Source organism: Melozone crissalis, unplaced genomic scaffold (genome assembly GCF_028551555.1).
Source record: "Melozone crissalis strain CALT ecotype California unplaced genomic scaffold, PUWL_Pcris_2 ptg000042l_1, whole genome shotgun sequence".
In the NCBI taxonomy this organism is placed as follows: domain Eukaryota; kingdom Metazoa; phylum Chordata; class Aves; order Passeriformes; family Passerellidae; genus Melozone; species Melozone crissalis.
The window spans coordinates 6,610,413-6,623,608 of NW_026535820.1; the positions used below are offsets into that span (position 1 = coordinate 6,610,413).

At 37.5% G+C, this 13,196-nt stretch overlaps 1 protein-coding gene across 3 annotated transcripts in view; it reads right to left on the bottom strand.

Moving 5' to 3' along the window:
• Nucleotides 1-13,196, bottom strand: part of NKAIN3 (sodium/potassium transporting ATPase interacting 3) — a 337,593-nt gene that overhangs the window by 164,560 nt on the left and 159,837 nt on the right. For all 3 annotated transcript variants that reach the window (XM_054284754.1, XM_054284753.1, XM_054284755.1), the window contains exon 3: nucleotides 5,082-5,162. In XM_054284754.1, the coding sequence (XP_054140729.1) occupies nucleotides 5,082-5,162 (81 nt within the window). The remainder of the gene's footprint in view (nucleotides 1-5,081; nucleotides 5,163-13,196) is intronic.

Below are 13,196 nucleotides of genomic sequence, written 5' to 3' on the forward strand. Positions count from 1 at the left end.
GATCCTCTTCAGTGTCATTATTATTAAAATGCTTCACCTGACCTCCAACCAAATCTTTTTTGCCACATGCTCAGTAAATTATTTATTGCTCTTCTTCCCAGTGGATATGAAAAACCCTTCCTCCACATAAAAGTCACTTACATTTGAGTAGATGCACAATGACCTATCCTCTGCTTAGACTAAGGAAGTCCTTTATCCTCCATCTATTGATTTTCAATATTGGTTTTATGGATGCTGCCAACTTTGTCCCTGAGCTTTTTGGAGTGGGTAATTCTATGGAGCTAATTAAGACAATAATTAAACCAAAATAATGGTGTCTGTTTTGTCACTTACATCAGCACAAGTTAGAAAGAGAGTCACCTTTTCTTTCATATTGTTAATGTAAATTCAACCACTGCTCTCATTTCACATTAAAAATAAAGACACAAACCCAAGCATACACCATAACATCTCTATTAATACAAATTAGCATTGGCTCTGAGTTTAACTTACTCCATTTGAGATGATTAGATATAATTGCAGAACAATTAAGGATTGACTGACATGCACCAGATGGAATAAATTTGATTTCACAAGTAGCCAGTATAAAGTTCACATAATTAACTCTCATTCTGACATACAACATTTTGTTTGGAAAAGAGCACTAGGTTTCCAGTCTCTCAGCATTTTAATAAGTAAATTATTAGTCAATTTTTTCCTCAGATGGAAGAAATAATTAATTTTGTCAGATAATTCTATCCTCCAACTACAGATCCATCCAATAATTTGGCCTACAGTTCTGTCTCCAGCTTAATAAATCTGGATGGGAACCCTACAAACTTTGATCATCCATTGAACAAAGTAAATATTTCTAGGGAAAAAACACATGAAAAAGAATTGTTTCATTAAATTACATAAGCAAAACTTCCTTTGGCTTCCGGGGAAAGGCTAATGAAATTGATGCGACAGGCAGATCAGAGAGCTCACATGCATTCAATGTGTAAAACTAAGGACAAGGTAAGAAACATAAGCTTTTAGAAGTGGTCTCCTATTGAATATATGACTGTGTGTCAGGCAAATCCTTGGCCAAGAAAATTACACAGAGCTCAAATTTTGAGAGCAAAACTTAAAATTGACACAGAGCTCAATTTTGAGAGCAAAACTTAAATTCAGAATGAGGCACAGTTCACAGCAAAGAATCATGCCATGGAAAAGCCATGCAGGACAAACAGAAATATCCTTGAAAAAGAAAAGAGCTCATCAATGTTCCCCAGGTGCATAAGTAAGGCATATGAAACAACAGGAAAGGAGTACACAGTACCATAATGCTGCTATACATTTACCAAATAAAGGCTTTAATACATGGAAAGAAATGCCAGTAACTCACAAATACAAAAGCAGTATAAAAATGGTCTACAAAAAAAAAATTGGAATAGCAAATGATAAATACAAATAATATACCTATTTTCATACTGGATCTGAAATATTTGAGGGATGTAACAAAAGAATTAATAATTGTACACTCTAAACAGATGAAGACTCCTTTGTACAGGAGTACATAATACCATCTATTACTAGTACATAATACCATGTACAGCAGATGGAGGGCTGGCTTACACACATTAGAAATTATGGGGTCCATATTTAAGCACATACAGAACTTCAGGAAAACAGTCTGTGTTTTTGTCTACGTGCTTTAATGCCTATACTCTGGAATGTGACAATTAGAACTTAATTTCATTTCAAGACAGAATGAGATCAAAACAATTAATGAGCTTATGTATGGATGTAGCAAACTGCCATCCTGCAGCAAAGAATTAAAAGATCATGTTATAATAACAGCTTTGTTTCTCTCATATGGAATGGTTAACACTAAAAATTATGTTTCCAATTTCAGAAAAGTAGTAAATTAAAAAAGACAGGCAAAATTCATTTACTTCGTATGGGTAGTTTCACTGCTGCTAAAATCAGAAAAAAAATACTAATAAAAAAGGCGTATATAGGCATATTTATTTTATTTCTGATCAAATACAATTTCTTCAGCCCTGAGAAAAGCATTACAATTTTATTTGTGCATCTGTAACGTAAGTGAAGAAGGATCTTGACCTCTATGTTGTTTATAAGGCAGTTAAAGGGGAAACAGTTGTCATTAGATTTCTACTGACAACAGCAGCTGTGGGAGAGCTGGGTGTATTTCCCTTTTGCACCCAAGATGACTTGAATCTATATCATCCTTTTCCCAGGAGACTGCCTTAATCACCATAGTGTGGAGGGTGTTCAGTTTATCAAGAGAATTATAATTGAAGGTAATTGAAGGGAAAATGTTTCTGTTTCAAACTTTCACAGTAAACAGGCCTACATTACCTATGTCCTTCTTATTCGCATTCAAATCTTTCATTACCTGCAGTGGAACTTCCTGGCAGAATTCAAACCGTGAATATTCAAAGAAGATCCTCCTCCCAACTTTAGAAACAAGATCTAAACAAAATTTCAGTAGTGGTAGATTCTTCTATGCCATTTGAAAAGTCTGTCTGCATTGTATGCATGCTCCATGGGTTGACATTGAATTAAAATTACCATTTATTATTGTATGAATTTGGATTTTCAGAAGCATTCATGATTGAAGACTTAATAAACTCATGGGACACCACCAAGAGCTAACTCATTCTGGTCAGAGCAAATGCAAACATGGTACTGCTTAAAAACAAACAAGCCAACAGAAATCAGTCACCTGCCAGACAGCATCACAATTTTCCCTGATAGAATGTCAACAGAAGTTTAAAATTTTAATTAACCTGTATTCATTTCAGAGATACAGTTTCTTTTTCTTTCTTTAATGGAAAAAGAGAACAATAGGAAGGGGAAAAAAGTGACTATTGCCTGCCAAGATTTCAATGCTGAATAAACAACCATACTTGGAAATCTTATTATGGTGTTTGATTTCCCAACCACACTAATGTACTCTGATAACAGCACTTTCTATCATGTATGACAACACATGAACATATTAATGGAGGAAATTATTAATTTTTTCAACCAGCATCTTGGATAAAATATGGGTCCCAATTAAATTTAGTGTGACATATTAACCAAATAATAAATACCCAGTACTTTATGCACATGGGGCAAAAAGACCTTAGTCTCTTGATGGCCTCATCATATCTAGCAAAATTTTCAGAAAGACAAATAAATAGGCCCAAAATTCTGTGATGTACTGAAAAGGTTTCTGAATTCTATCATTGCTAAGTTAGTCTCAATACTCATACCTTTGGCGTAATTTATACAAGAGCAGTTAACTTCCAGGGAAATAATTTTGTGTCTATCACCTTGTTGAGAAACACTTTTTAAATGTAATTATAAACCACAAGAAAAAAGTTTCACAAAAATGTTGAGATTAACTGAAGTAGACCCTAATAAAAGGGAATTTTGTCAACTGCCAGGTAGTATTTTTGCTACTATTTCTCTGCATTGTGATTGTCACGCTAAGTAAGAGCAAAAAAGCGAAAAACAGAAGTGAAACTGGAAGATGAAGGATTTAAATTCAAACCTGCGGATTTATAAACCTCTTAACTGCGCATATGATCAGAATCACTTGCAAACAAATTCAAGGGTCAGACTAAAAGCTTTGCTCCACTTCCTAAGCCTTTAGATAAATATATTCCCTATACATAAATATAATAGTCACTACAAAAACAGACGTGACCCAACTAAATAAAAGTATACAACCTCTGTGTCATAAGAATGAACAATTATTTGGCTATTCATCTTTTCTATGTGTTGCTCTTCTGTTCATCTAATAGATTTTTGAGTCAGAACATACCATAAGAATAATTTATTTTGATCCTCTATGAAGTGTACTAATTTCTTTATCAAGCCTGTAACTCCTCATGAGCTACATAATTGAAGGAAAAATAAACTGTTGCAGCTTTTCATTATGAAATTTTATCACCAAAGGAACCTATCACTGAAAGTTTAAATTTAAATGTAATTTCTACTGAGTAAATGAAATCTTATTTCTTATTAAATTGGTTTCATCAGTTTTCTGTTTGTTGTCAACCAAAAGCTAGGAATCCTAGCTTAATCCTAGCAAGTACATAGTTCATAAATGTTCCACTCTGAGTGGAGTAAACAAAAATTCGCAGAATGGGTCATGTTGGAAGGGACCACAGTGGATCACCTTGTCCAGCCTCCCTGCTCAAGCAGGGTCTTCCCAGAGCACACTGCACACGACTGCATTCTCTAAAAGCACTGCATGAATTAACAGTGATGCAGTTCAAGTCACTAAATCTACAACCAGTAACAGTGACATTTATTCTATTAATAATGCTGGGATCACCATGTGCCATGTGCCAGGAATCATTTAAATGTGGTAAATGTGGTAAACCACGATCTGCATCATCTGTGTCCAACTGGAGGATAAAAACCAGCAGGTGTTGTGTGAAATTGCCTGCAGATACAGTGCTGAGCATAACCTATGCTAACTTAAGTGCTCCCTTGAACGAGTGCACATCTTTTGATGTGCCATTCTAGCAAACATTTCTGCTCTAATCAGAGGATTGAATAAAGAATTAGTGAACTAAAACACTGAGTGTCATATAAAGAAAAGTTTTATTCAGATGTGACAAAAGTCACCCTTTGCCACTTGTTCTTTTTTATAAAGAATTAACATTCTCACTGTGAGATCAATTTGCTCAGCAAGTTATAATATTAACCTTCTTAGTAATTTTCTTTCAAAGCATCCTTGGAAATTCACATTTTTTACACACACTTGAAAATTCAACCAAAATGACACTGCCTGCTTTTCAACAATCAAAAACTACCTCAAATTTACAACTGAATACCTTCCCACCTCTCACCTTGGGATGATACTTTAGAAGGCAACTGCAATTCAGGTTCATTGCATTAATGTACTTCAAACCTGTGGCTATTTACTAGCAGAGAGAAGTTCAAACATTACAGTTCTTGTTGGAGGGAAACTCTGAAGATCAAATTGTATGTTCAAACAACAACATTTTTTCCTCTGTGGCTGCAGTCTTCTGAGATCTGAGAGTCCTGCTGTTGAGACACCCTCCCATAAATCTGAAGAAGGGTAAGTGACCTACCTTAGAGAGCCCTCCTACTTCCAAATAGAAGCAGATAATGAAAACATTCCAGGTGACCCACAGGGCAGTCCACACCGTGTACTAAACACAAAGACGGATGAGAGCAAGAAAGAGAGAAAAATAAAACGTTAAGATAAAACGACTTCATACTGAGCAGATCAATAATAAAAAACTGATATCAATAAGCATTGTTCTTCTGGGAACAGCCAAGAACAGAGAGTTCAGAAAAGGAGCTCCCCCTGCAGAAGTCCCCTAAGAACCTCCGGAAATTAGAAATTCAATATTCATTGCTGTACTAAATAAATACCAATAAAACAGATTTATTCTTTACAGTTTTACACTATCCTACTGATATCAATTAAGTCCAAAATGCTGACTGGTTTTGGGACAACTCTGAGTCATTTTTAAATAAAAATTTAGCTATTTTAAAGGAATATTCAGATAAGCAAAATACCTTAAATAAATAAATATTACTGAAGTAACTTTTAAATATTATGGAGAAAGGTACAAGAAAAAACCTCACCACCAAAAAACCCAGATCTATTGATCTGGTAATCTAGATTTTTTTTCTTTTTAAACAAATAGGTAAAGTGTAAATCTGATCTCTTGAGAATCTTTCACAGTAAAACACACTTTATTACATTAAAATTAGCTCACCACTTCTCCAAGCCTTTTGCCATGAATCTGATTCTACAAAGCACACTTAACAGTTTAACATACCCATACCTCTCCTGGGTTTTCCAGCATGACACTGAACTCATACAGCACTCACAGCATGAATGGGACATTAATTAATCTACTTCAAATCATCTTTTGCATTTTACCTGTCAGCACAACAGACTGGCACCATTTCTCTATGGATGCACTGTTTTCTGACATACAGCTGTACCCTATTCCCAAGGAACTCCCCAGGCACTCCACCTCAGGAGCATCTCATCCTGATGGACCAAGTGTCCCTGCAGCCATGCTGGAGCTGCATCCACTGGAACAAATGCAGTGAGCAGCAGCACTGACACTTCACATTCACACACTTGGAGCCTTCACAGTGGAGAAAACCACTGCTAAGAGCTTTTGCAAATCTACTTAGCTGTGGCCAGATAAGGATTAGTGCCTATTGTTTTCTTCAATATAATCATTAAAGTTCCACATCTTGAACTACAACGCATTGCACAGGTGCCATCAGTTTGGCCTTGGACAGTTTTGGGTTTTGTTCCCCTCTTTATTCCTCTCCCCGTCATGTACAAGGAAAGGTTCAAGTAAAGAGGATTGAACTTTTTCCCCTCCTTGATTACTCCCCCCCTGCGCAGGGCCATTTCTGTACATCAAAAAGGTCAACTGCTTTAATATAATTTCTTCTGAGGTCTGTAGGCAGTTGGGCAATGGCCCAAGAAGTAGGTCACTAAGAACCAAAACAAGAGTAACACTCCTGGGCCGTTTCCTCTGTCTTACAAAGAAGGGCAGTGTGGCAGCTGAAGGCTGGGTTATTATAAAAAAGACAAAGCTGTTGTGGTCTGTGAGCAATATGAGGTCTGTACTATTCATATGATTAACCTAGAGTATATCACTTTTTACTACATTTGTTGACTTTGTAGTAACTTGATGCCATCATCAACTACTGATTTTCTAACATTTATATTCAGATCATTACATGCTGAGTTCAAAATTAATGAACAACTCACACAATCCAAGATGCATGTAAAAAGCAGAATTTAGACTATTTGGAAGTATTCTCCTTTTTAAGAAAGAATTTTTTATCTCACTGTGAACTAAATCTGTCACCACAACAAAAGGAATTCTATTTGATCTGCCAGGCCAAGCCAAATCTGTTAATGGCCTCATTCTGTCCCATGGGCACCAATGCTGTACTATTGAGGCAGAAACTGCCAGAGCAGAGCCTGCTTTCCCAGGCCAGGCTATGCTGTTTTACACAGTAAGAACCAGTTTGGTTCCTGCTCCACTATGAGGATTGCTGAAAGAGAAGTGCAGGTGCAAAGCAGGCGTGCACCTTGAAACCCAGCTGCTGTGTATGGAGAAGCTCTTCCTACTGAGCTGCAGAGATCTAAATTTGAGACCCATTTGCTTTGTAAACATAACAATTACATTATATTCAGTAATTGGTACTATATAATTTTTTTAAGTAAGAAAGTTATTGTCTTCTTGGATATTCAAGGAGCAAATTCTTTCCTTGCATAGTTTTATAGGTACTAAAGGAAAGATTATAAGACAGCAAAGGCAAGAAAGCAGGAAATGTCAGAATTTGGGCTATGCATGCCAACTTAATTTTTCTGTTTTGTGGCTGTGCAGTACAATCCAAACATTAGTAAAATCATCATAGATATATTTTTATTTTAAAAGATCTTACCTCCCCTAACACATTTTGTGAACAGCTACCTCAAGACTTCTTTTCTCCTTGTGGCTCAGACCCTGCTCTGAGGACAGAATATTAATTTCCTCATGAGGTTTACTAAGATGCTCATTGCTGTAATGTGCGAGAGCTGCACAAACATTAACTAATTTATTTTATGTTATAAGGGAATGATACAGCTCTCAGAATGCAAATGATGTTCTGATACATGCAGAGATTACATTCAGAAGTATTCATACATTATAAGCATCCAACTTGAGGTCCTTAAGAGTTCATTTTTCAGAATGCTTGAGGTCATACCCTCAGTTTCTAAACTCAGTGTTCAGCTCCCTGTGGCTGAACGTGCAGCACTTGTGCAAATCAGACCACAAGGTCTCAAGACAAGAATCCAGAATGCAAGGGGAAAACAAAGCATGTGACAGGTTTTGTTAAAGTGACTCACTTTGTGTCAAAATAGGTTTCAGTGGTTGATGGCAGAGATAACTCAGCTACTGAGCACAGCCTTCATAGCAAAAGCAATCTTTTTTTACTTGAAGCATGTGCCTCACTCTTCCCATTGTCTTCTGTTTTCTGCAAGTCAGATTTCTGTTCTACATCTGTGATCACCAGAAAACCCCCAAATGTCTATCCTTTCTACTGAAACTGAGGCAAAAATATAAAAATTAGCAGGTGTCTATCTAGTTCAAAGCTGAAAATATATAGAAGAATCATAGTAAGACTGCATAGAAGGGCTTTAAAAGCAACTTTTCTAAAATTTTGAGTATTTCTTTCTGAAAAAATTGTAATACTTTCTGAAATTATATGCATTGAATAAATTTATATGTATATACCTTTTAGGTTAAAAAAACCCAAAGCCATATGCAATATTGCATTATGTGGCAACACACTAACACCTGCTTGAGTCATTAAAAAGGTGTAACTTTTAGATCCATGATGCAGATTTCTTATTTTTGTTAGCAGAGCAACAGTCCAAATTGCCATCCTCTGTGTGAAGGGGCACATCATGCACGCTGGCAATTTTCTCTCAGTGTAGGAATGGTTAAGGTCTGAGACGTCAGGCCCACACTGACCCTCAGGTTTCACTTCCCTCCCAGGCACCTAACGTGTTTCACGATCTGACCTGCCATTTAACCTCTCCCACTCTGCGTCCTGAACATTATCCTGTCCATCCTGCTGGGTCTGCTCACTCTCACTTCCCCACACCCAGCAATGCTTTGGCCACCCACATCCTGATCACCCAGCTCAGCTGGCCTCATACTCAGTGTCACAACCCTCACTACATCTGGCATGAAAAAGGAATTTTCCACACAGGTTGAATCAAAAAGAAGAATTGGTATTTTTATTTAATATCTGAAATGATGCACCACTTAAAAATCACCTGAACATTTTTGTAACAGTTTCCTTCTAGAGGAAGGACCTAGGACCAGGTCATAATCCTTGCTTATTTCTCCCCATGATGCACTACATTTTTTTCTTGCTCTTGGCCTTTTGCACTAATGATTGTATACTATGTGGTGTGAGGAAGCATTTGAAGTCTTACCAATAACTTGGAGGGAGTACTCACTAAACCTTACAGGTTAAACTTTTAATAAATATCCCCTTTCATAATGTCAGCCTCTCTACAACAGTGAGATTTGACTCTACAACCTCTTGACTCTAGAATCATATTGAAATCAATGCAGAGATGCATTGAAATACAAACATTTCTAAGTTAAAACAATTGCATTGGATGGACACAACATCCAAAGAACAACTGGTTAGGGAAAAGAAAAACGGGAATTTTATAATTTGAATATTACAAGGATTGTGGGATAAGTTTAGCTTTAATGAATAAACTGTCTCAAGAGTACATTTCAATCTGAAGTGCAGCAACTACTGTGACAGTGTCATTCATGGCATTAGAGGGAATGAATGTTGGCTTGAGGATACTTCAAGAGAAAGGAGCAACCACTGAGTTGTCAAATCATCCCCCTGTAATACCTGGCATCAGTATTTGCAGAGCGTTATTAGCCATATTATGAAAGATGGCCAGGGAAGTGACATAAATCAATATGATGGAGCAGTAACAACACAGGACTTACCAGGAAGGATAATTCAACAAGTAATGTTGGACACCTAGATATTTCACAGGTGTTTTCACTGTCTGTATAACATTTGCTTGAATACTGAATAAAATATCCTATACAGCCTTTCTTCTGCTGTCCTGGTATTTTATTTGTTTGTTTGTTTGTTTTTAAGAAACTCTTTCCTGCTTTTTCAACTATATCCATTGCCTAAATATCATATTATTTAATGGAATACATTAAGGCAAGTAAAGAAGAGATTTCCACCATAGATTCTCCCTATTTAAATATATTATTTCCATCTCTCACTATTAACTTTTTTTTCAGCTTTGAGCCTGGCTTTTGCAATTTTAGCTATATGACTCATCATTCAGAAGCCTTTTGAAGTCCAATATCAGAAGTAGCAGAGGGAGAAGATCCTCAGCTTTAACAAGTATCCTGTCATCATTATTAATCAATTTTAACAGCCTGAAAATTTTGCTGGTGATAGCAAGATCTGTTAAGAAAAGAAAAGCATGAGCAAGGAAACAGATCACAGCAGAGCTCTGGAGCTTCATGACAAGAGTGCAACAGCATAGTAAGAACTGAAATTCAGCTGTTTCTTCTTTGCAAATGTTTGGGTAAGTTTCAAATGAACTAATGTGGGAAAATTAGGAATCAGCTCTGCACTTTTATACCCCCTGGGAACTTTGCACAGGTTTAATTCAGTCACAAAATATTCAAATACTGAAAATAGCACATCCGCTTAGTGACAGGACAAATTGTTCACAACATTTACCTAAATTACTAATTAATACAGAACCTATTAGAAATAGTTATTGAATTTAAACTAATTAGGACACTTGGAGTCAATGTTATTACTCCCTCTCTCTGTTTCCTAAGCTCTGAGGACTTGGTATTTTAAGTATGAGCAAGTGAAATTCTAAATTTATTTCAGAATCACCATCCATATAGTCCTCTATCTGAGGGACTGTATACAGTGAACATGAACCACTATCTTTAACTATTTGGAATAACAATTCAATTCAACAGAGACGCCTCATGTATCAGGCACTGCATGGCAGCTCTTAGATAGTGAGACTTTTTGTTTTGGTAGAAAGCTCTGATGACAAATTTTATATCGCTCAAACTAATTTCTTTACTCAAACTTTTAATCTACAATGACTATATTTATGGTGCAGCTTATGTAGTCACTAAATCCTAGTGATAAACTGGCCATACTGAGTTCAGTGGCAGTGGAAGAGTCAGAAGCGTGCAACTGCTATTGTTTTTATCAGTTTCTATTGCAGCCCTCACTGAACCTCTTGGCTCTATGTATCTGCAACAAAAGCCTGCTCAATTGTGCCTGCAGAAGCACTTTCATATTTCACTGCAGTATAGATGCGCTTCAAATTATGGCCCTACATGTATTACATTTATTCACTTACTTTCCCATTCCTTACATATTTCAAAATTTGAGGAGATTGAACATGACATATGCAGCATAAGATGACAAAGTGAAAGCTTTTGTGTAACTTCACTTATCAGGGAAACCTTCAGGCACAGACTTCACTGCACACAAGATAGATGAAAAACATTCTCTTGTGGTTAAACAATGGCTCTAGAGCTGGTCAACTGAAGTCAAGATCACCATCAGAGTATGACAGATTATCATGAGGACAATTTGTGTGCACACATGCCAGATTAATTTTGTGAAGACAGTTTACAGAAGTAAACCATTGTATCTGACATGATTCTCTCTTTACTTCAGTTTTTTAATATTGTGATGGGATCATCTGCATTAGTGAAGCTGATTTCCAGGGAAGTCTTCTGGAAAAGACAATGGACACTAAGCGTAATTTTCTTGAAGAAATTAGTTACTTTTCCAGTTAAACTGGATTAAATTTAATCGAAATCAGAAAAGTACATAAGAGTACATAAAAGCATGACTCAAAATACTTCTTCAGCCACAGACACAGTACCAAATTCTTGGGAGGCAAACCACTAACAAATCCAGAGACTTAGATGTGGCTGAAAGTGGACCTATGAACATGGAGGCCCATGAATCTTCTCCATAAATTTGAAGCCTAATTCACTACTCAGAGCCTTGGTAAGAATCTCTCCTCATTGTGTTTAATACTGAAATTCAGGACACTGCTGAAGATTTGCATTAAACAGACTTTAAAGTCAGCAGTAAAAGTTTATAGGTTGGCAGTCACTTTTGCCTTAGTGAATACAGCCAGTATGCAGCTGGCACTGGTAGGGGTCTTTACTGTGACTACCATTGACTCCTTCTGGGGCTTCTGGGGACAGTGGACAAAGCTGAACTGTGGCTGGCACAGCCTTAGGAAGCCCAGCTTCTGGGGAGCATGTGTTGATCTAGACTGGAAGATTCTCAGGCTATGCTCAACAAGAACTTAAAGCTGGTGTGACCCTGCACTGCTGTGGAAAGACTCCGTGCACTTTTCTCCTTCCTCTGGCTACTTCCTCCCATTTCTTCTCTCCCATCTTCTGGAACAAGCAAAGCACATTAAAGAGCTCACCTACACTTTAACACCAGTAAAGAAAATGGTTGCTTTTAATCTGGATCTGTTCTCAGTTTACCAAGTGCCTGAACTGGTACCTGTGCTGGTGCAAAGAGAGGAACAGCACAGGGACTGAAGCAGCAGCTGAGCAAAGGGAGTTTTGCTTATGCTGGCTTGAGGTATTCTGAATTCAACCTGGGGGCAAGGCCAGGCACGAGGCTGAACTGACAAGTTTGGAGCTAGCAACAAGAGAAGTCTTGCAACTCCTCCTTTCCTCTCCACCTCCACATTGCTGTTCATAAACATGCAGTCCCAATCCCTGCCTTACGCCAACCTTGGCAACCATTGGAACCTCACAGACAGGGTTCGGGTCATCAAAAAAATCTCCACTTTTTGCTAGGTTTGTTTTCTGACAGCTAAGAAATGGAACTGACTTACTGACAGATCCAGTTAACTCCTGCCAGAAGTGGGGGAGAGGATCTGGGGAAGTGTTCAGTCAGGGGACAGTGGGAACAAGAGCATGTGACAGCCATCCTATTCTGCTGGCTTTGAGTGTGAGGTCAGTTACAGACACTTCATGTTACAGATTGCCTTCAGACTTCAGGATTTGGCTCAAACTACTCCTACTTCCCTGTAAACCCTACGCTAGTAAGGATATAATCACAGATCACTCAGAGAGGTGGTGATGGGATGAAGAAATGGGTAATCACAGAACATTCTGAGCTGGAAGGGACCGACAGGAATCATCAAGTCCAGCTCTTAACAGAATAGCCCACACAGGGATCAAACCTGTGACCTCTGGCATTATTAGCACTGTACTCTGACCAGCTGGGCTCTAAAGCCTTGATCTCCCCCAGTAATGAGTATTGGCACCTGCCAGAGCTAGAGCTCCTAAATATATGAGTAAAGATCAATCAGAATAGGAGTTCATTTAAAGCAGCATAAAGTACCTTGCAGGGGACGTGTTTCTTTCTTTAACTATGAGTTTTCTACCTCTACTTTAAAACAACTTTTGCACAGCCTAAAATGTTCAATTACAATGGAAAAGATATAGAAACAGTCAACATCTGTTGCAGTTCATTTGAAAATTTAAACAGAGCTTGCATCATTGAACAGCAGTGATGAACCTGAGGAGCAAGAAATTTTGTAGTGTTGCACTTCAGACATGAATTTCCCACATAAT